This window comes from Hippopotamus amphibius, chromosome 2 (genome assembly GCF_030028045.1).
Source record: "Hippopotamus amphibius kiboko isolate mHipAmp2 chromosome 2, mHipAmp2.hap2, whole genome shotgun sequence".
In the NCBI taxonomy this organism is placed as follows: Eukaryota; Metazoa; Chordata; class Mammalia; order Artiodactyla; family Hippopotamidae; genus Hippopotamus; species Hippopotamus amphibius.
The window spans coordinates 54,363,812-54,384,364 of NC_080187.1; the positions used below are offsets into that span (position 1 = coordinate 54,363,812).

General features: G+C 37.3%; 1 protein-coding gene across 9 annotated transcripts in view; it reads right to left on the reverse strand.

Annotated features, from left to right (window-relative positions):
• The window catches only part of HMBOX1 (homeobox containing 1), a 180,052-nt gene that overhangs the window by 40,387 nt on the left and 119,112 nt on the right, over positions 1-20,553 (reverse strand). For all 9 annotated transcript variants that reach the window (XM_057722069.1, XM_057722068.1, XM_057722070.1 and 6 more), the window contains exon 5: positions 12,233-12,343. In XM_057722069.1, the coding sequence (XP_057578052.1) occupies positions 12,233-12,343 (111 nt within the window). The remainder of the gene's footprint in view (positions 1-12,232; positions 12,344-20,553) is intronic.

Here is a 20,553-nt window from a genome sequence, read left to right on the forward strand (position 1 = left end):
GCTGCTGCATAACACAGGGAGATCAACTCGATGATCAGTGATGATTTAAGAGGGGTGGGAAGGAGTCACAGGAGGGAGGGAATATGGGGATAATAAATACATGGGAATGTATAAATACAGCTGATTCACTTTGTTGTATAGCAGAAAAGGGCACAACAGTGTAAAGCAATTATACTCCAATAAAGAGCTAAAAAACAAGTCCATTATTATTTCATTTATCTATTCTATTCTATTCTATTCTATTCTATTCTATTCTATTCTATTCTATTCTACTCTATTCTATTCTATTCTATTTTTCGCCATGCCTTGCAGCTTGCAGGATTCTAGTTCCCTGACCAGGGACTGAACTCACGTCCTCAGCAGTGAAAACCTGGAGTCCCAACCACCAGACCACCAGGGAATTCCCCCATCATTATTTTAAATGTCATTTTTTTTTTCAGTTAGTCATTTGTCTTTTACCTTTTTTTATGTCAATTTTTGAAACAATGCTCAAAATCTATCTTTTCAAGGGAATAAGGACATATGGTCTTTGGCCCAGTAACAACTTAGAGTATCTTCCTTTGAAAAATTTCTCTTGAAATTCCTATTTGACAGTTTTAATCTTTCTGAACAATATATCCTACATGCTTAGAACCTTTCATTACCATTCAAAAGACTTTTTGTTGAGAAAATGGAGCCCTTTAAACAATGAGTGCAGGTAGGAGATGAATTTAACCCTAATTGTTCCAAATTCTTTAAAAGAGTCAAATATAGCATCAAGAAGAGATATCTGATACGTTTTTAGTCTATTAACTAAATCAGATCTCCATAAGTCTACTACCTGTTAGTGCTATACCATTTTTTTTTACCCCTTTAATGTAATAAAACCAATGGAAAAAAATGTACAACTGAGATATTATACTAATTCAGACTAGCCTTTTCTCAGCCTGAACTGGTGATAATGCACGTATGTATGTATTTCTTTCTTCATAACAGGAATTACACTTTATTTATTGTATCTTGCAATTAGTACCATGGGTAGTGTTTCTACTACACAGAGATTTGTTTCTTGATGTCCCCTTAATGGCTACATCTTTATATGCACTGTCTCATACAGATATCCAATATTTTACCCAATTCTGATTTTCCTTTCCAAACCTGTTGTCCTGCAGTCTTTCCCATTCAAGTAGATGTCATCCCTGTTCTTTAAATTGCTCAGCTCAAAAATCTCAGGTTCACTTTCGACTCTGCTATTTTTTCCCACATACTATACATCTAATCCACAGGCAAATCCTGTCAACTTTATCTTCAAACTTTATCCAGAATCAGACCAATTTATATTATCTTCACTGCTACCACTTTAAAGTAAGACAGCATCATCTCTCCCAAGCATAATTTTCTGGGGTAGGTTCCAAGGATGGCCCTTCACAATAAGTCACACCTCCTGGTAATAATGCCGTTGAATCTGGGCTGGTCCTGTGACACGTTCTGACAACAGAAAATGGAAACAATCTGAGGCTAAGGAGCTTTGCAACTTCTGACTAGATATCCTGGAATGCTTGTTCTAGGGGAAGCCAGCTGCCATATAAGAAGTATGACTACCCTGAGACCATCATGTTGTAAGGAAGCCAAAGCTAGCCACATGGAGTTAAAGATGCCCAGTCTGCCTCCAGGTGCTCCCATGAAACCCACCCAGGTGCCAGACATTTGAGGAAAAAAGCCAGTTTGGTCATTCTAGCTGCAGCAGACACCATGTGGAGAACTACAGAAACCAGCTAACAGAAATAAGGCCCTAGACATACAGTCCCAATATAGTTGTGTGGTAGCCAGCTTCCAAGGTGGCTAAGGATCTTCACCTCCTGCTAATCACCCTGTTGTACCAGGATTAGTTTACGTGACCAATAACATATGGTAGAACTGATGGTATGCCACTTTCGGGGATTACACTGTAGAATACAGCGTGGTGTCTGTGTTGCTGCTCTGGCTCTTGGATCACTTGCTCCGGGGAAAACTAGCTGCCATGTAGTAAGAACACTCAGGAAGCCAATGGCAAGGCCCATGCAGAGGACCTGATATCTCTGGCCAATAGGCAATAAAGAACTGGGGCCTGCCAAGACTCATGGGAATGACCTTAGAAGTAGACTGTCCTGCCCTGGTGACCGCAGCCTCATGAGAACTCTGAGCCAGCACCTCCTTAGCTGAGCTGCTCTTGAATTCCTGACCCACAGAAATTGTGAGATAATAAATTGTTGTTTTCAACTGCTAAGCCGTGGGGTAATTTATTACACAATAATATAGAACTAATAGAAGACATCATAACCACCTTCAGTTGTTTACTTCCCCAATTCCCCAACACAATGAGTACTGTTACTAATTATTCATATTCATAAATTTGGCAGGCAAAAAAATTCTCTTTAATATAAAAATTTCACTGTTAGTAAGAATTAGCATCTTTTCCTGTTTTCTGACAATTACTTCTCTTGTGAATTTATTTTTTTCAATTTATTTATTGGCTACGTTGGGTCTTCGTTGCTGCTGTGCGGGCTTTCTCTAGTTGTGGAGATCGGGGACTACTCTGTTGCAATGCGCGGGCTTCTCATTGCGGTTGCTTCTCTTGTCGTGGAGCACGAGCTCTAGACTTCATTAGTTGTGGCACGTGGGCTCAGTAGTTGTGGCTTGCAGACGCTAGAGTGCAGGCTCAGTAGCTGTGGCACACAGGGCTTAGTTGCTCCGCAGCATGTGGGATCTTCCCTGACCAGAGATGGAACTCGTGTCCCCTGCATTGGCAGGCGGATTCTCAACCACTGCACCACAAGGGAAGTCCCTCTTTTGTGAATTTATATCTTTTGTCCTTTTTTTCTTTTGAGTTATTCCTCTTATTGGTGTGTAGATACCACACCAATTGCTAGCCATAAAGATTGCAACTATTTTTTTCCAGTTTGTCATTTGTCTTTTTATTTATGGTGTGTTTTGTGATCTTAATTTTTATACAGTCAAATCTGTTAATCTGTTCTTTTATGGTCAATGCATTTTGTATTATTCAGAATATTTTTATAGTTTTCACTTTTCTTTAAACTCTTACGAGATAAATGATTCCTGTCAAGTGTGATGCAAAGTAAATATTTGACTTCTTCCTCAAATGGGCAAGTGTGTCACCAACACAAGACATTAGAGACTAATGGCTTAAAAGGTGTGACACATTCTGGCCTTCTGCCATCGTTTAAATAAAAGTTTTACTGGCACACAGCCACACTCGTTCATTTACATGCTGTCTCTTTTTGGTACTATAATGGCAGAGTTGAGTAGCTGTGACAGAGACCACACAGCTTGCAAGGCTTAAAATATTTACTATCTGGCCCTTTACAGGAAGAGTTTGCTGACCCCCAATTTAAAAAATTCCTGGCCTAAACACTATAAAACTCTAAACTGAAACTTTTCTTTAAATAGTTCAAGAAAGAGGGTTCCATTCTGCCAAAATAACTGGGCCCAATTCAAAGTTAACAAAGTTTAAGCATAAGAAGGAACCATGGGGCTAGAGGGTTTCAAAGTCCCTCTTTCGGTACTTTTCTGAACGCAAGCAGGATTGACAGCATAACGAGGGAATCTGGAGTCTACCTAAATTAGATCATATAAACTTTATTCTGCAGCCATGATAAAAGGTCCAAAACGGAGTCAAACTTGCTACCACAGCTGATAAAGACAGGTAGAAATGAGCTGGGTAAGGCAGCAGGGCCTCTCTTCCAAGGTCTGGCTCTGGTGAAAGAATAGAGAGTTTCAGGGCTTCAGTGGGTGGAGGATGAGAAATAGGTCAGTGAGTTGCTATGGCCATACCTGTAACTGTGGCATGCTTTCTTAGAGTGATAAATGGGCACAAATAAAACAAAGAATACAAAGAATCTTAACTGAATCATGATGTTGAAGGAAATAAGTCAACTGATAATAATGGTTCTTTCCTAGTATTAGGGTTTAGCAGTAACATAGCTATGCTTCATTATAATATTCTGTATTGTCCAGGTTTTCTATAAAAAGGAAACTTAGATGAAATAAAATTGGTCAGGAAGGAAAAGAAAGAAGATAGGGAAGGAGAGAAGAAAAGGAGAGAGAGAAGAGAGTAGTGGACTGGTCACTTTAAAAGAAATCAAGGCAATTTATGTACAGAAGGTGGAAACTCCGAATAATTTCAAACTTGTAAACATAATTTGAAACAATATTACATTACTTTTGATGTTTTTTCCTTGTTCCTTTTCCTTTTTCAATGTAGTAGTATTTAAAAACAGCACAAGAGGGAATTCCGTGGGGGTCCAGTGGTTAGGACACCTGTTTTTACTGCGGAGGGTGTGGGTTTGATCCCTGGTTGGGGAACTCAGATCCCAAGAGCTGCGTGAGCTGCCCCCCACCACCCAAAAAGGAAGCACAAGAAACACTCTGGAAACACTATAACAAACACAGATTTGCTCTAGAAACCTGTTCCTCTTGCTTTGGTTGAAACAGATGGAGCACAATGAATAACCCAAGAATGGGTTCAAAATTATGCAGAACAATGTATATAAGACTTTAAACCCCTCTGAAGTAAAACACAGGCATTCTGGGTTGGCTAAAGAACCCACTATTTTTTTTTTCCTGATAGGAAGCATGTTACCTGTGTTCTCTACAGAAACATTTTTTTCCTCCACATTATATCTGAGCCCCCATTAATAAAAAATTTTGCAGATTTATCTAGCAACTCTAAACCCAAGAGAAAAAAAATTCCTAATTTCCTAATTTGCTGATAAATTTTAACACTTTGGTAACTTCTCTTTGCATCTATAATCATTTTCTTGCTTATCAGGGTTACTTTTGGGTGAGCCTTTGCCAATGAGCTAATGAAAGAATGACTACAAGCATGCTATTACTGCTCCATTCACAGACACTAGCTTCTTCAAAAGTAATTTTTCATCTTCCCCCATGTCACACACATGACTTCCCTGAGGCTCTGACACTCTGCAACAGTGAAGGGAGGAGGCATTACTTCTGATCTCCAAATTTTACTTCATGTGCTTGCTGCATAAGCCTCTTGGCAAACTTTGTTTAATTTAGAAATATGCAGAATCACCCCCACGAGCCAAGAGGAACTCATCAAACCTTGTAGGCTATAGTAATGTTTAAATTAGACAAGAAAAAGGACTGTTGAGCTTAATTTGATTAAATAAAGGGGCTTCTGATGTCAACTATGCTGAATTTAATACTGCTTTTTAAAAATAGGCATTTTCTTGTAAATGATTTCATAAGAAACAAGATAAAATGTATTTGATCAGTTTCCATCAGCCTATTTTATTCATATGCCTTGGCAGGCTTTCGGTTATGCTGGGAAATTCTGATGACTGGTCTGTTTATCAGAGAACTGCACTGTATCTACAGGATTATCAGTAAAAATAACCTAAATATCCACTCTATTATTTTTCTTGCTGAGTTCACTAGAAGACAGACTAAAAAAAAAACCTATTCAAATGGATCCAGAGTGGAGAGGTTGAAAAAGAGAAGAACTTCAACCAAGGTATACAGAAAGAAATTCTCTGAGCCCAGGAATAAAGGCACAGAATATACAAATATTTTTTGTTTTCTAAATGCTTAAATTCAGAGGAAACAAAAGTACTTTTTCATTGTGTGAGTTTCCTTAATTTTGCATTTCTTCTCCGAATATAAGCAAAGGGATGGTACCATTTACATTTCTTCTGATGAGCTATCTGTCCTGGACAGAGGAAAAAATATGAAATAAAAGAACTATCAATAAAAATCACTGACATCTTATTTTTCTACCTAACCCTCTCAAAAGCAGGTCTGAACTATGTGAATCTAGGTTCTTCAGTTTTTTTATATCATGAAAGCTATTAACAGGGTAGATTAATTTCTTTTTTGCCTCTCTCCCTCTCCTCTTTTCATTACACTTTATATGTAATTTTGGAATATACAACATAAGTACAAGGTACAAAATTTAGAAAGACACAAAAAGGTTACATAGTTAACAGTGTCCCTGCCACTCCTGTCCTCCCCTTCTCTCAGTTCCCCTCCACAAAGCCATTCTTATCAGTTTCTAATATACCCTTCCAGAGATGTTCCATGTTTATACAATTGTATACACGTGTGTGTTCTTCCTATATAAATGCCAATATATTATATATATAAAGCCACTGTTTTGTACTTTATTATCTTGTGAATTTGATATTATATATAAATTAAATTCATATAAAGCCATCTTTAAAAAAATAGCTAAATAGCCTCCACAGTATTCCATTACATATTATACGGTATAATGTATACCACACATACCATAATGTATACCATATATACCATAATGTATATCATATATATGGTACACATTACACCATAATTTATTTAACCATCTCTCAACTGAGGGACATTTAGTTGGATTCCAATCACCTCTGCAATGACTTGCAAAGAAGATTCTGATGTATTAAAAGCAACTACTGAGTAGACAGTGGATAAACTATTCTTAGATGCTAATGTAATTTTAGTTTATCTTATCACACAATATTAATTTGGAACTATCATCTTATAATAGTTCCAAAAGTGTCCATGAAATAAGAAGAATATAATTCTTTAGCTAAAACCAAAGGTTATTTTAAACTCAGTAAAATAAAACCACATTTATCTAGAAAAAAATTCTATACCATATTAGCTCTTTTAATAAGGTGAAACTGCAAAGAAAAACTTTTTAAAAAAATTAAATTTCAACTGGTAATATCCAATTACTGTTGACACAACAAAAACGACCCATTACAAACGTATCTTCTTTTCAGCTCACTTTAAATTACATCTTACAGAAAACTAAAAACTAGAATAGAAAGGACTAGACTAGAAAGCTAGAAAGAACTCAGAACTAGAATGGATTTGACTCTCAAATAAAAAATAGGAAGTCCTCCAAAGGAGGCAAGGATATACAATGGAGAAAAGGCAGCCTCTTCAATAAGTGGTGCTGGGAAAACTGGGCAGCTACATGTAAAAGAATGACATTAGAACACTCCCTAACACCATACACAAAAATAAACTCAAAATGGATTAAAGACCTAAATGCAAGGCCAGACACTATAAAACTCCTAGAGGAAAACATAGGAAGAACACTCTTTGACATAAATCAAAGACCTTGACAGCAAGGTCTTTTTTGATCCACCTCCTAGAGTAATGGAAATAAAAACAAAAGTAAATAAGTGGGACCTAATGAAACTTCAAAGCTTCTGCACAGCAAAGGAAACTATAAGCAAGAAGAAAAGACAACCCTCAGAATGGGAGAAAATATTTGCAAACGAATCAACAGACAAGGATTAATCTCCAAAATATATAGACAGTTCATGAAGTTCGATGTCAAAAAAAAAAAAAAAAAAAAAACACCCAATCAAAAAATGGGCAGAAGACCTAAACAGGCATTTCTCCAAAGAAGACATATGGATGGCCAAGAGGCACATGAAAAGCTGCTCAACATCACTATTATTAGAGAAATGCAAATCAAAACTACGATGAGGTATCACCTCACACCAGTTAGAATGAGCATCATCAGAAAATCTACAAACAGTAAATGCTGGAGAGGGTGTGGAGAAAAGGGAACTCTCTTCTTGCACTGTTGGTGGGAATGTAAATTGATACAGCCACTATGGAGAAGGGTATGGAGATTCCTTGAAAAACTAAAAATAGAGTTACCATATGACCCAGCAATCCCACTACTGGGCATATACCCAGAGAACATTATAATTCAAAAAGACACATGCACTCCAGTGTTCACTACAGCACTATTTACAATAGCCAGGACATGGAAGCAACCCAAATGTCCATCAACAGATGAACAGATAAAGAAGATGTGGTACATATATACAATGTAATATTGCTCAGCTATGAAAAGGAATGAAATTGGGACATTTGTAGAGACATGGATGGACCTAGAGACTGTCACACAGAGTGAAGTGAGTCAGAAAGAGAAAAACAAATATTGTATATTAACACATCTATGCGGAATATAGAAAAATGGTACAGATCAACTGGTTTGCAAGGCAGAAATAGAGACACAGATGTAGAGAACAAACATATACATACCAAGTGGGGAAAGTGGGGGGTGGGGGGAGAGTTGGGGGCAAATGAATTGGGAGATTGGGATTGCCATATATACATTACTACTAAGAAAAAAAAATCAAATTTTACACTTTAAATATATGCAGTTTATTGTATGTCAATTGTATGTCAATAAAAGTTCTTTTTTTTTAAAGGACAGTTATCTTTTTTAAATTAATTAATTAATTTATTATTTTATTGTCTGTGTTGGGTCTTTTTTTTTTTTGCTGTGCGCGGGCTTTCTTTTTAGTTGCAGTGAGTGGGGGCTACTCTTTGTTGTGGTGCGCGGGCTCCTCGTTGCCGTGGCTTCTCTTGTTGCGGAGCTCGGGCTCTAGGCGCGTGGGCTTCGGTAGTTGCAGCACATGGGCTCAATAGTTGTGGCTCACGGGCTCTAAAGCGCAGGCTCAATAGTTGTGGCACATGGGCTTAGTTGCTCCACGGCATGTGGGATCTTCCTGGAGCAGGGATCGAACCCGTGTTCCCTGCATTGGCAGGAGGATTCTCAACCACTGTGCCACCTAGGAAGCCCCAATAAAAGTTCTTAAAGAAAAAAAAATAGGAAGTCCTTTACATGGGGGACAGTTGGCAATGCAACTTCATTGAAAAGCAAATGCATATATAATTAGGGGAACTTATTCTTAAAAAGAGGAAGCACTATATCCTTAAAGAAAAAACACCTACTAATCAATAGCTGGATGAATGATCCTAGTCCTTTCCCATTTTTCCTGTTAAAACTGGATTCCAATAGTAGTATTCCACAGTTGGCAGTGCTATCGGATCAGCTACAACAATGCTCACATGATAGTCCACCTTCCTGTTTCTAATGAATTCATTTTCCTGGAATCCAAGTCCCTGTCTAAGATTGAAGTCCAGCCCTGAAATCCAGTGTGGGAATTTAGCTTTACTAGCTATGATTAGATTATATGTCAGGCACTGATCTAAGTGCCAAATCCAAGAAACAAAAATCCCTTCTCTTATGGACACTGATTGCCTGACACAGTTGACTAGTGTTTGTCTTCCAAACTCTTCATTGCTCTGCTGTATATATTTTGGAACGTCCTAACAATCCCTCTGATATTCCCCCTGGTAGTCAATTGCTGGCATGTGACCAGGTTTATGAAACCCCTAGGCAAAGTTCCTTATTTACCTAGCCCAACCCTTGCTATCACAGCCTAAGCTGCTCTATTAAATAGAACAAGTGCCAAGTTTTTGTCCCTCTCCATTTGATTTGCTCTGCTGTGAACCACGGGAGAAGTCAGCTCTTTGGGAAGACAGCTTAGAGCTCAGATTGAAGTGCTGCCTCAACATGAATCTTTAGAGTGTGCTGTCCTATATGGTAGCCACTACCACACGTGGTTATTGAGCACTTGCAATATGGCTGATTGGAGATGGCATGTGCTTTAGATGTAAAGTACACATTGTACTTCAAAGAAAAAGAAAGAAAACAAAGAGAGGGAAAGAGAGAAAGAAAGGAAGGACTGAAGAAAGGGAGAGAGAGAGAGAGAGAAAGATTTCAATAACTTCTTAAAGTCTTGATTAAATGAAATGATAATACAAACATAAATATATATTATCAAAATTACTTTTAGCTATTTCTTCTTTTTAAAATGTGGCTACTAGATAATTTAAAATTACATGTCATTTGCGTTATGTTTCTACTAAACTGTCCTGTTTTAGAACATTTAACTAATGGCAGCAACAACAGTCATTATTTTGAGAGGTTTCCCTATATATATAGATACCATTAGAAAAATATCTAAAAGTGGAAGTTCTTTGTAGAAAAACTGCCAGCTAATAAATACTGAAGGAATGCTAGATTACATCATCACCATTTTGCAGTCCCCCATCAGAATAACTGATTCAGGTGAGCATCATCAATGGATACTAAGACCACTGGCAAAAGGTTGTTGCAGAAAAGGCTATTCACCCAGCAGCAAAATAATGTCCTGTAGATTATTTACAACCTGCAAAATAGCATCTGGTGGCCACTACTTTAACAAATAATCAAACTTATTAGCAAATGAGTAGTGCTACAACCTGACATTACATGCCTCTTGACATGTGGTAACATGAGGTAAACATTAGCTACAAAACATTTTGCTCCAGTGTTTTAGTGTGAAAATTTTCAAACATACAGCAACAATGAAAGAATTTTATAGTGAAAATCTGTACCCATACCATCTAATATTTTACTCTACCTAGTTTATCACATACCCATCTCCCTATCCATTTTATCTTGATGTGTTTCAAAGTTAACTGCAGCCATTAGTAAATGTCCTCCCTAAACAATCTATGAAGTACTCTTGCCAAAAAAATTTAACTTGAATCTAATCAAGCCTCTAATCTTAGTTTCCCATGTATGTGAAATACACAGGCTATAGAAGAACAAGTTAGTTGACACTAAGAGGAAATAGAAAAGTCCAGAAATAGAAAAGCCCAGAGACATTCTATAAGATTAGATGGTTTAAGAATTTGTCATGACAGAAAAATTTTAAGTGACTAGATTTGAGTCTAAAGAGGCACAACACATTCCAATTTGTCAACCTAAATTGCATACTATTTAATGAAAAAGAAAAAGCTAATAAATCAGGAGTACAGGATTAACAGATACAAACTACTACACATAAAATATATAAGCAATAAGGATTTACTGTATAGTACAGGGAACTATATTCAATATCTTATAATAACCTATAATGGAAAATAATCTGAAAAAATATATGTATGTAACTGAATCACTTTGCTGTACACCTGAAACTAACATAGTATTGTAAATGAACTATACTGCAATAAAAAATTAATTAATTCTTAAGAAAAGCTACAAAAGACATTCTTGCAACAACTAAAGAAATGTGAATATGGACTGAATATTAAGTGATATTATGGAATTATAATTAATTTTCTTAGATGTGATAGTAGGGACTGTGGTTATGTAGATGATTACCCTTTTTTGCAGGAGATGAATGCTAAAGAGAGAAAGAGTATGTGTTTGTATACAATGCATGCATACATTTTAAAATTTATTCACTTATTTATTTTATAGGGATAAAGCAAATATAGCAACATGTTAACAATTATATCTACGAAGAGGATAAACAGGTATTAGCTGTGCTGGTCTTTTATCTTTTCTGTACATCTGAAATATAGAAAATGGGGGGCTGGGTGGATTAAAAAATTCATTGTGAAGAGATTGATACGGTCTGCTCTGTTTTGTCTGCCTGAGCCTTTCAAAGTGATCTTTGAAAAAAAACAAACCTAACCACAGACACACACATACAAATATGTCTCTTTAACATTAGTTCCACCTCAGAGTCAATACTATTAGCTAAGAGTCTTCAACAAACAATATTCAAACTGATAATTTAGTCTGTAATAAAGGCTTTAATGCTACAGTAGTACAGAAGATAGCTCAATCACAAGGTTAAACTTGAGACTGATCTCACTGCCATCAGTCTGTGTAATATGTAGATTGAGACAATCACAAACTTCAGATTTTACTTTATATACCACCAGTTAAAAGTATCCTGCAATAAATCTTGCCTGTTCCTGGCAACTTCTGACGCAAAGTCTTTGTGATCTTTTCCCTTAAGATTTCAGTCAATTTTCCAACCTACTGCTGCCCCCTAAGTCAACAGGGCAGTTTTACCCTGAAGTCCAGAAACACATTCAATACCCAGAATTAGAATCAGAAACAGAAAATCACTAGCACAAATCATTGGATATGGTATAGCATGAACGAAATAAAAGTATTAAATTTACATTACTAACTAAAACAAGATTTAAAAACACACATATACAACTAGATACGGAATCTTATATGTATCAATACCTATAGTTGAGGGGGAAAAACTGGCTACTGAAACTCATGACCTTTTTTTCAAATGATGGTTAGAAATGTCATATAACCTGGAAACAAAGAGGCACCTTGGAGGAAACAGTGGAAATGACTAGATAATATTAGACACTAAACTCAAAACTGGTACAATCAGGGCTTAGGTTTTTACATTCAAGAGTGTTCTTTGGCATAAAGGAACAACAGTAAAGTGTGAAACTGCCTTGGGGAAGACAAATCATCCCATGGATTCAACAAAGTAATTAATTATATTTGTCCTGTTTCAGATGCAATAAAAAAGGAAAAAAAACCACAAAAACTTACCAGGGTTTGTCTTTTCAAGCTGATACCATCGGTAAAATGCTCTTTTCTTCTGTTCACTCAGGTCTGATCCCTGCTGCAACAGCCAGTGAGAGATCCGGCTCTGACTGATACCTATGTAGAAAGAGAAACAGCTGCTGTGGGTATGCAATTACAAGGAAGTTAATGAGGGGTCTGTTGGTTCTAGGGTATTGGGTACTTTATTCTCTGTTACTCTATAACAAAGCTGCAACTTGAGCAAGGCTTTTAATACTGGGTTTCTTTGTAAAATCTGACTGCAAGGATATACTCAGGAATAATCTATTAGAGGTCAAAGCATTTATTTACCAAGACTTAAAAATGGTCTCTAGATAAGTCTCTAAACCAGGTCCATGAATGTGACATAAATGAGAGACATCTAAATAATAGTTGTTAGAAGCTGATTAAATTTGTGCTCCTTCAAATTTAAGGAGCACCACCTCCACCCCAGTCCTGGTTTATAACATTAGAACTTTTACCAGCTATTTGGAAAAAAAATCAAGCCAGCACGTTTTGCTACTCATTATTGATACTGATAAAAAGATTTAGGGGCTGGGAAAGAAGAGGTCATAGAAAATACTCTCTTCAATAAGATTCCTGGATTAAATTCATTTGTTAATTCATTTCCAGACTCATTAGTACAGATAACTAATGGAAGACTTTTAGAGTTATGCTACAATAGGACCTTTCAAGAAATCTCAAGGGGTAAAAATGTTCTTCTAACAGACCTACCAAAACACTGAATAGAATATAAAGCAGTAGTTTTCAGTTACCACTAAGAAGTTCTTGAAAGCAATTAATAAGAAATGTGAAACACCTCCACGTGGAAAGTAAAAAAGCATGTTTAAAACTTACTAGTATGAAAATAACATGCTCCTTCTGGTCATTATAGGTATTTCAAAAATGAATAATTCAACATACAACTGGCAAAAGCAAAGAATAATAGGAAATATAAAACTGGCTTATATGCCCATAAGGCACTTTCCGAAAGACCTTTCAGCTACTATAGAGGGTTAACAGTATCTAAACTCTCCCAAGGAATTACTTATGGTAACTGGATAGTACTGAAAACCACCTGTGCCAGCACCTGTTTAAAGCTATAATGCACAACAGGAAGAGTGGTTATCATGAAGTAATCACACCCCCTAATATGAGAAGAAGCAGGAGGTCTGGTGATCATATTTAACTCATTAAAAGCAAGCCCCTAGAGCGCTGTACTTTTAAAAACCTACATTAAAAGAAAATTTGAAGAAATGGGGGAGGGGAGTTTTGTTAAAAGAAAGGTTGGGCTGTGAAGCATGGTTCTCTGATTGGAAACACCTTTCACTTTCAAAGGGTGAAATTCAAAGAGTTTTCCAAAACCAAAAGGATTATATTCTCAAATCATTCACACAGCAGTTCTCCAATGGACTGAAGATCTATGTGATGCAGGTGTTGGCAGCTATCACTGTACACTTGTCTAAGAGAATGCAAATTGTTCAGTATAATTAAATTGGCTGTGTTTAGCAATGCTTTCACCAAAAGTCTAGTTTCAGACATTATACGAGGGAGAGTCAAAAATTATCCACACTGTGGCTATAGAATTTATTTTAATTAACTTTTAGAAAAGACAAATACATCTTTTTCTGACATAATCTCCTTGCTTTTCAGTACACTTTGTCCATCTATCAACAAGCTTTCATATTCCCTCATTAAAAAATGTTTTAGGCTGAGCTGTGAGCCACGAATGCACCACTGTCTTCACTTCTTCATCAGAAGTGAATCTTCGTCCTCCTAGGGCTGCTTTCAGGGCACCAAACAGGTGAAAGTCCGATGGAGCAAGATCAGGAATATAGGGAGGATGCTTTAATACCTAAAAAGGAGGTTTCTGCAGAGTGTCAACAGTGTGGGCAGAAGTGTGCGGACGTGCATTGTCATGCAAGATCACAACGACCTTGGATAGCAGTCCTCTGCATTTAATCCAAAGTTTAGGCTTCAGCTCTTCAATAAGCATCTCACTGTAATGAGCACTGTTGATTATTGAACCTTTTTCCTGATAATGTTCTAATACTGGCCCTTGAGAATCCCAGAAAACTGTAAGCATCAATTTTCCAGCTGATGGTTGACTTTTGAACTTTTTCTTGGTCGGTAATTGAGGATGTTTCCATTCCATACTCTGCTGCTTACTCTCAGGCTCATAGTGATGAATCCATGTCTCATCACCAATAATGATTCTCTTTTAGAAACTTTCACCTTCCTTAGAGTATTGGTCCAAATTTTGTTTGCAGACATCCAAATGCTTCTGTTTTGGTACCCAATTCACATAAACTTTGCAAAACCTAAGTCTGTTGTGCATTACTTCATTTTGAGGTGTTACAGCATCCTCCCTATAGTCCTGATCTTGCTCCATCGGACTTTCACCTGTTTGGTCCCCTGAAAGCAGTCCTACAAAGATGAAGATTCACTTCTGATGAAGAAGCGAAGACAGCGGTGCATTCATGGCTCACAGCTCAGACTAAAACATTTTTTAATGAGGGAATACAAAAGCTTGTTGACAGATGGACAAGGTGTACTGAAAAGCAAGGAGATTATGTTGAAAAATTATGTATTTGTCTTTTCTAAAAGTTAATTAAATTCTACAGCCACAGTGTGGGTAATTTTTGACTCACCCTCGTACTATTTTTTACGAGACTTTTAAACAAGAGTGAAGAAAACAACCATTTACCACCATGAAATCAAAATTGATTTTCATGTCAACAAAATGAAGCTATTTTACATGGATTCTTACACTGGTATCATACTACTCAAAAACAGAGGGAATCTGAGGAAAATCTGTTAAGAAAAAAAGAGAAAAAAAGAATATATCGGTTCTGTTACCTACAGTATTAAACCTTCCTCAAACAGATCGCACACAGAACAAACCACAGAATCTACTAGATATTAGAGCTGTCCGGGTTCTGGCCGTGCTGTAGTGGGGGAAAGGGCAAAAGCACAGCAAAACGAGAGTAAATTTTAGTATATTCATATAATAAAATACTGGGCAGACTTTTAAAACTAATGTTCTAAAACAGCCATCAAAAACAAACAACAGAAAACCAAAACCAAACAAACAAAAAGCCCTCAACTCCAGTACTGGCAGGGCATGGAGTATATGAAACTCTCACACAGCTGATATAAGGGTGAAATGTCAGGGCCCCTTTGGGAAACAATTGGGCTATATCTACTAAAGCTGAACATATGAATACCATATGATCTAGCAATTTCTTTCCTTGGTATACAGCCCACAGAAATGTGTACATACTCAAAAGAATGTGTTCAAAAAATGCGTACAGGGGCTTCCTAGGTGGCGCAGTGGTTAAGAATCCGCCTGCCAATGCAGGAGACATGGGTTCAATCCCTGCTCCAGGAAGATCCCACATGCCGCGGAGCAACTAAGCCCGTGCACCACAACTATTGAGCCTGCGCTTTAGAGCCCATGAGCCACAACTATTGAGCCCATGTGCTGCAACTACTGAAGCCCACGCGCCTAGAGCCCATGCTCTCCAACAAGAGAAGCCACGGCAGTGAGGAGCCCGTGCACCACAACAAAGAGTAGCCCCCACTCACTGCAACTGAAGAAAGCCCACGCACAGCAAAAAAGACCCAACACAGCCAAAACAATAAATACATTAAAAAAAAATGCGTACAGGAAGGCTTGTATGAGGTATATCTATCATAGTCCTCAGTATGAAACAACTCAAATACCTATCAACAGGAAAATTCATAAATTGTGGTATTCAGGTATTCTACTACAGACTACAACACCAAGTAGAAAAAGGGCAGACTACTGCTATATGCAATCACATGGGTAAATCTCACAAAAATAATGTTGGCCAAAAATAGTCAGACGTATACATAAAAAAGCCATGCACAATACTGTATGATTCAATTTACATAAAGTTTAAAAACAGACACAATTTATCTATATGGGTTACAATCAGAATAGTGGTTATCTGTGATTAGGAGGGAGGAGGTTAATTACTGGAGGCAGGATGAGAAAGGCCTATGTAGTGACCAGCACTGTTCTTTTTTTTTTTTTTTTTTTTTTTATTTGTTTATTTATTTATTTTATTGGCTGTGTTGGGTCTTTTTTGCTGTGCGCGGGCTTTCTTCAGTTGCGGTGAGAGGGGGCTACTCTTCGTTGCGGTGCGCAGGCTCCTCATTGCCGTGACTTGTCTTGTTTCAGGGCATGGGCTCTAGGCGCATGGGCTTCAGTACCTGCAGCACATGGGCTCAATAGTTGTGGCTCACGGGCTCCAAAGCGCAGGCTCAACAGTTGTGGCGCACGGGCTTAGTTGCTCTGCGGCATGTGGGATCTTCCTGGAGCAGGGATTGAACCCGTGTCTCCTGCATTGGCAGGCGGATTCTTAACCACTGCGCCACCTAGGAAGCCCCCCAGCACTGTTCTTGATCTTGATCTGGATGGTGGTTACGTGTGTGTCTTCACTTTGTAAAAGTTATTAAACTGGATACTTTTCTCTGTATGTGTTGTATTTCGGTAAAGAACAGTTCTCCCAAAAAAGTTTAAAAAATTCTATGTGCGTTAAAAAAAAACACAAATGGCTATGTATCAATACTGAAAGATGCCCATTATATAAATGGAAAACTATATAGTTTAATGAATACATATATTTTTACATAATCTACGTTCTGTGTTATACAGTAACAAAAGCTCATATATAGCCAAAGATATACAATATGAATTTAGAGTGGCAGACTCTTCCTCCCTTGTACACCTCTACATTGTTCCCTTAATCTGTCTACAAATATTTATTAATTTATTTCATTTTAGCCTTTCCTTATAAACACTACATACTTTATTGATTGCTTTATAAACATTGTAATTAAGCTAAACAAAAGTGCAAAAAGAAAATTTCACCCTTCCCTGGCCAATTCCACTCTGGGGTAAGCAATGTTAACTGCTAATATATGTTGTTCCACAATTTTCTCTAAGTGTTTAATTTATAAAACAGAGAGATAAGGTATTAAAGAATATCCTCCTGTCTAGTCTTTTGTAAGAGGAGGAAACAGACAAGGAACTTATTCCCTGTAAACTTAATCTCAGTCAGTTTTCATACGAAAACAAAGTAATAAAGCAGTTTTTCCAGAAAATGCACTATAAAAATTAAATATGTACAATAATACATTTTACAATGATATTTCTTAGCAACTCGCTGATAGGTAAGGTTCCTTTAACTTATCTTCCTGGGGCCAGTCCATGTCTTTGGAACTTCAACTGAGCTAGGTGCTAGGTGTCAAAAGACCTTGCAGCTTCTCTTTACTGCCAGCTTTGGTACTTCTCCTTTGGAGAAAATTTTCCTAACTCCTTTTACTTCCCACTGCTGAAAACAATGTCATTCTCCACAGGTTTCAGCTCCTCCAAAGCTGTTTTCTACCTTTCACAGGGCAGAAGAAAATTTTACATATAACCTTCATACATTGAGAGACTAAAACTAACCCCTGATTAACTTCTTTCCAATGAGAAAGTGATCACATTGTGTTCAAAGGATGAAAAAGCCTTTTTGCCCATCTCATTCACATTCTTTTCTGAGCTTCAGCTCTAACAGGCTCCTTCCAGTTCCTCAAATGCCATGCTCCCTTCCACTAGAGGGCTCTCCACCACAACCCATTCTTGTCAACGTCCCTAGTTGTACAAATTTAAATGTTTCTTCTTCCTCCAACTTCCTGCGCATGTGACACTGCTGATCACTCACATCATCTTCAACCTTGGAATGATGGGTACAACTCTCCATGGCAACTTTTCAGTCACCTTCAGGGATTGCTTTGTTATCTCCTAACATGTTAGTGCCCCAAGATTCCTGTTTAAGCATCTTCTCTCACTCTACACACGTTTCCTTCGATCATCTCAACTATCAACAATCATGGTTTAAAATACCTAAATACCAATGACTTTCGAAGTCCCAGACTTTTCTTTCAAATCATCTATTAGAAAGCTTGATGAGAATTTCCCACAGGTCTTCAACATAGTAAACTTGCTTCACTATCCTCTTCCTTTAAATCTGCTCTTCTTCCTGTGTCCCCCATCTCAATTTTATCTTCTACTCTACTCTTTCCCCCAACTCTCATATGCTTACTAAATCCAATCCCTTTCTCTTCCAAAAATTCTCTTTGTTACTCCAATGCTCATTCCAGCAGTTTGGAATCTCAGCCTCTCTGGCCTAGATAACTGAAATAACTTGGCTTTTTTTTTTTTTTTTTGCTGTGTTGGGTCTTCGTTGCTGTGTGCAGGTTTCTCATTGCAGTGGCTTCTCTTGCTACAGAGCACGGGCTCTAGGTATGTGGGCTTCAGTAGCTGCAGCACATGGGCTCAGTAGCTGTGGCTCGCAGGCTTAGTTGCTCCACAGCATGTGGGAGCTTCCCAGACCAGGGATCAAACCCATGTCCCCTACGTTGGCAGGTGGATTCTTAACCACTGCGCCACCAGGGAAGTCCCTGAAATAACTCTGATGAAAAGAAAAAGTCATCTAAGATCCACAAAGTACAAAATCCTCAAGATGGGATCCTTTTTAATTAGAAGATCACAGATGAAAAGGTGAAATGTGCTTCTTCAAGCAGTTTTCTACTTGAGAGCTGCAGTCATCTCTGCAATTCACCTTCCACAGTGTGAGACATGTCTCAAAATTTATAAGTTAGAACATATGCACCCACTCTTTGTAAAAGTAATTCACAAACACAGAGGCAAAAAATTCCTTCCTCCATCCCTAACCCTTCTCTCATTCCCTAGAGGTATCCTAGTTTACTTGGTGTGAATCCTTCCAAACTCTTTCCTATGCATTTAATACACAAATATGCACATATATACAACAAGGTTTTTTTTTTTTAAACACACATTTGGAGTTATTCTATACATAATAAATAATGTTTCTCACATAATGTCTTGGAATTTTCTCATGTAGTACATTGTGAACCTTCACCCTTCTAATGGGTACATGGTACTTTATATCAGAAATATACCATAATCCACTTAAACATTTACTTATTATTAGACATTTCAACTATTGCTAACATTTTACTATTATAAATGATGCAATGAACACTCTATGCCTATGTGTACATAAATAAATATTTTAGGGCCGATTCACAGGAACGGAATTTGATTCTTAGCATATGAGTGGCATTTAAGTTTGTGACGATACTTCCAGATTGTCCCCTAAAGAAGACTGTACCCAATTCTATATTCTAACTTTCCTTTTGTAAACATTAACACATGCTCATTATAAAAAGAATCAGAAATAACTACACTCGATTACAAGATCACTTCAAGCATATGTGGACACAGAATAGGCAATAATTAACTAAAATGAGATAGTACTATATACTGAATTTTAAAATGTAAAAACATCAAATTTAGTTTGATTTAACACAAGAAAAAAATTTTAAATAAACTAGAGAGAAAGATCTACTCAAATTTAGTAAATGCTTCTATAGGGGAAATGAGGTTCCTCAGAGTGCAATAAAGCAAGAAAAAAGGATTATACATTAGGTGGTAGGAAGCACTGTTTTCTAATTTGTGGGCAGTATCTAATGGCTCCTGGCTAAAAAAGCTAAGAAAATTAGTAGACTGTGATAGCTAGTTTCCAAGATGATTCCTAATGATCCTCTTGGTCTTCCTACCTTTGTATAATCCCCTCCCAACACTGCTTCAGTGTTGGTCTGTGCAACCAACAGAATATGGCAGAATATGGTGACTTCTAAGGCTAGGTCATGAAAAGTTTCTGCTTTGCTCTCTCTCAATAACTGATTGTGAGGAAAGCTAGCTGCCATGTTGTGAGACCAAGCAATCAGACCTATGGAGAAATCCATGTGGCAAACAACTGAAGCATTCTACTAACAGCTATGCAAGTGAGCCATCTTAGAAGTGAGTCCCCTAGCTTTAATTAAACTTGCTGATGACTGTAGCCTCCTGAGACATCCTGAACCAGAATGACCTAAGCTGCTCTGGATTCTTAACCTATAAAAACTGAGAGAATAAAAATTCAGTTTGTTTCAAGTTGCTAAAGTCAATGTAATCTTTTATGCAGCAATAGATAACTAATATACATACATATACTATACTTTCCCCTTTTGAGAGCAGAGTCTCAAAAACCTGTGGGACACCACCATGTATACCAACATAAACATAATGGGATTCCCAGGAGGAAAAGAGAGAAAAGTAAAAGAAAGAATACTTGAAAAAATAATGGCCATACAATTCCCAAACTTGATGAAAAACAATCTACACAACCAAGAAGCTCAATAATCTGCAAGTAGGGTAAACTCAGAAATAT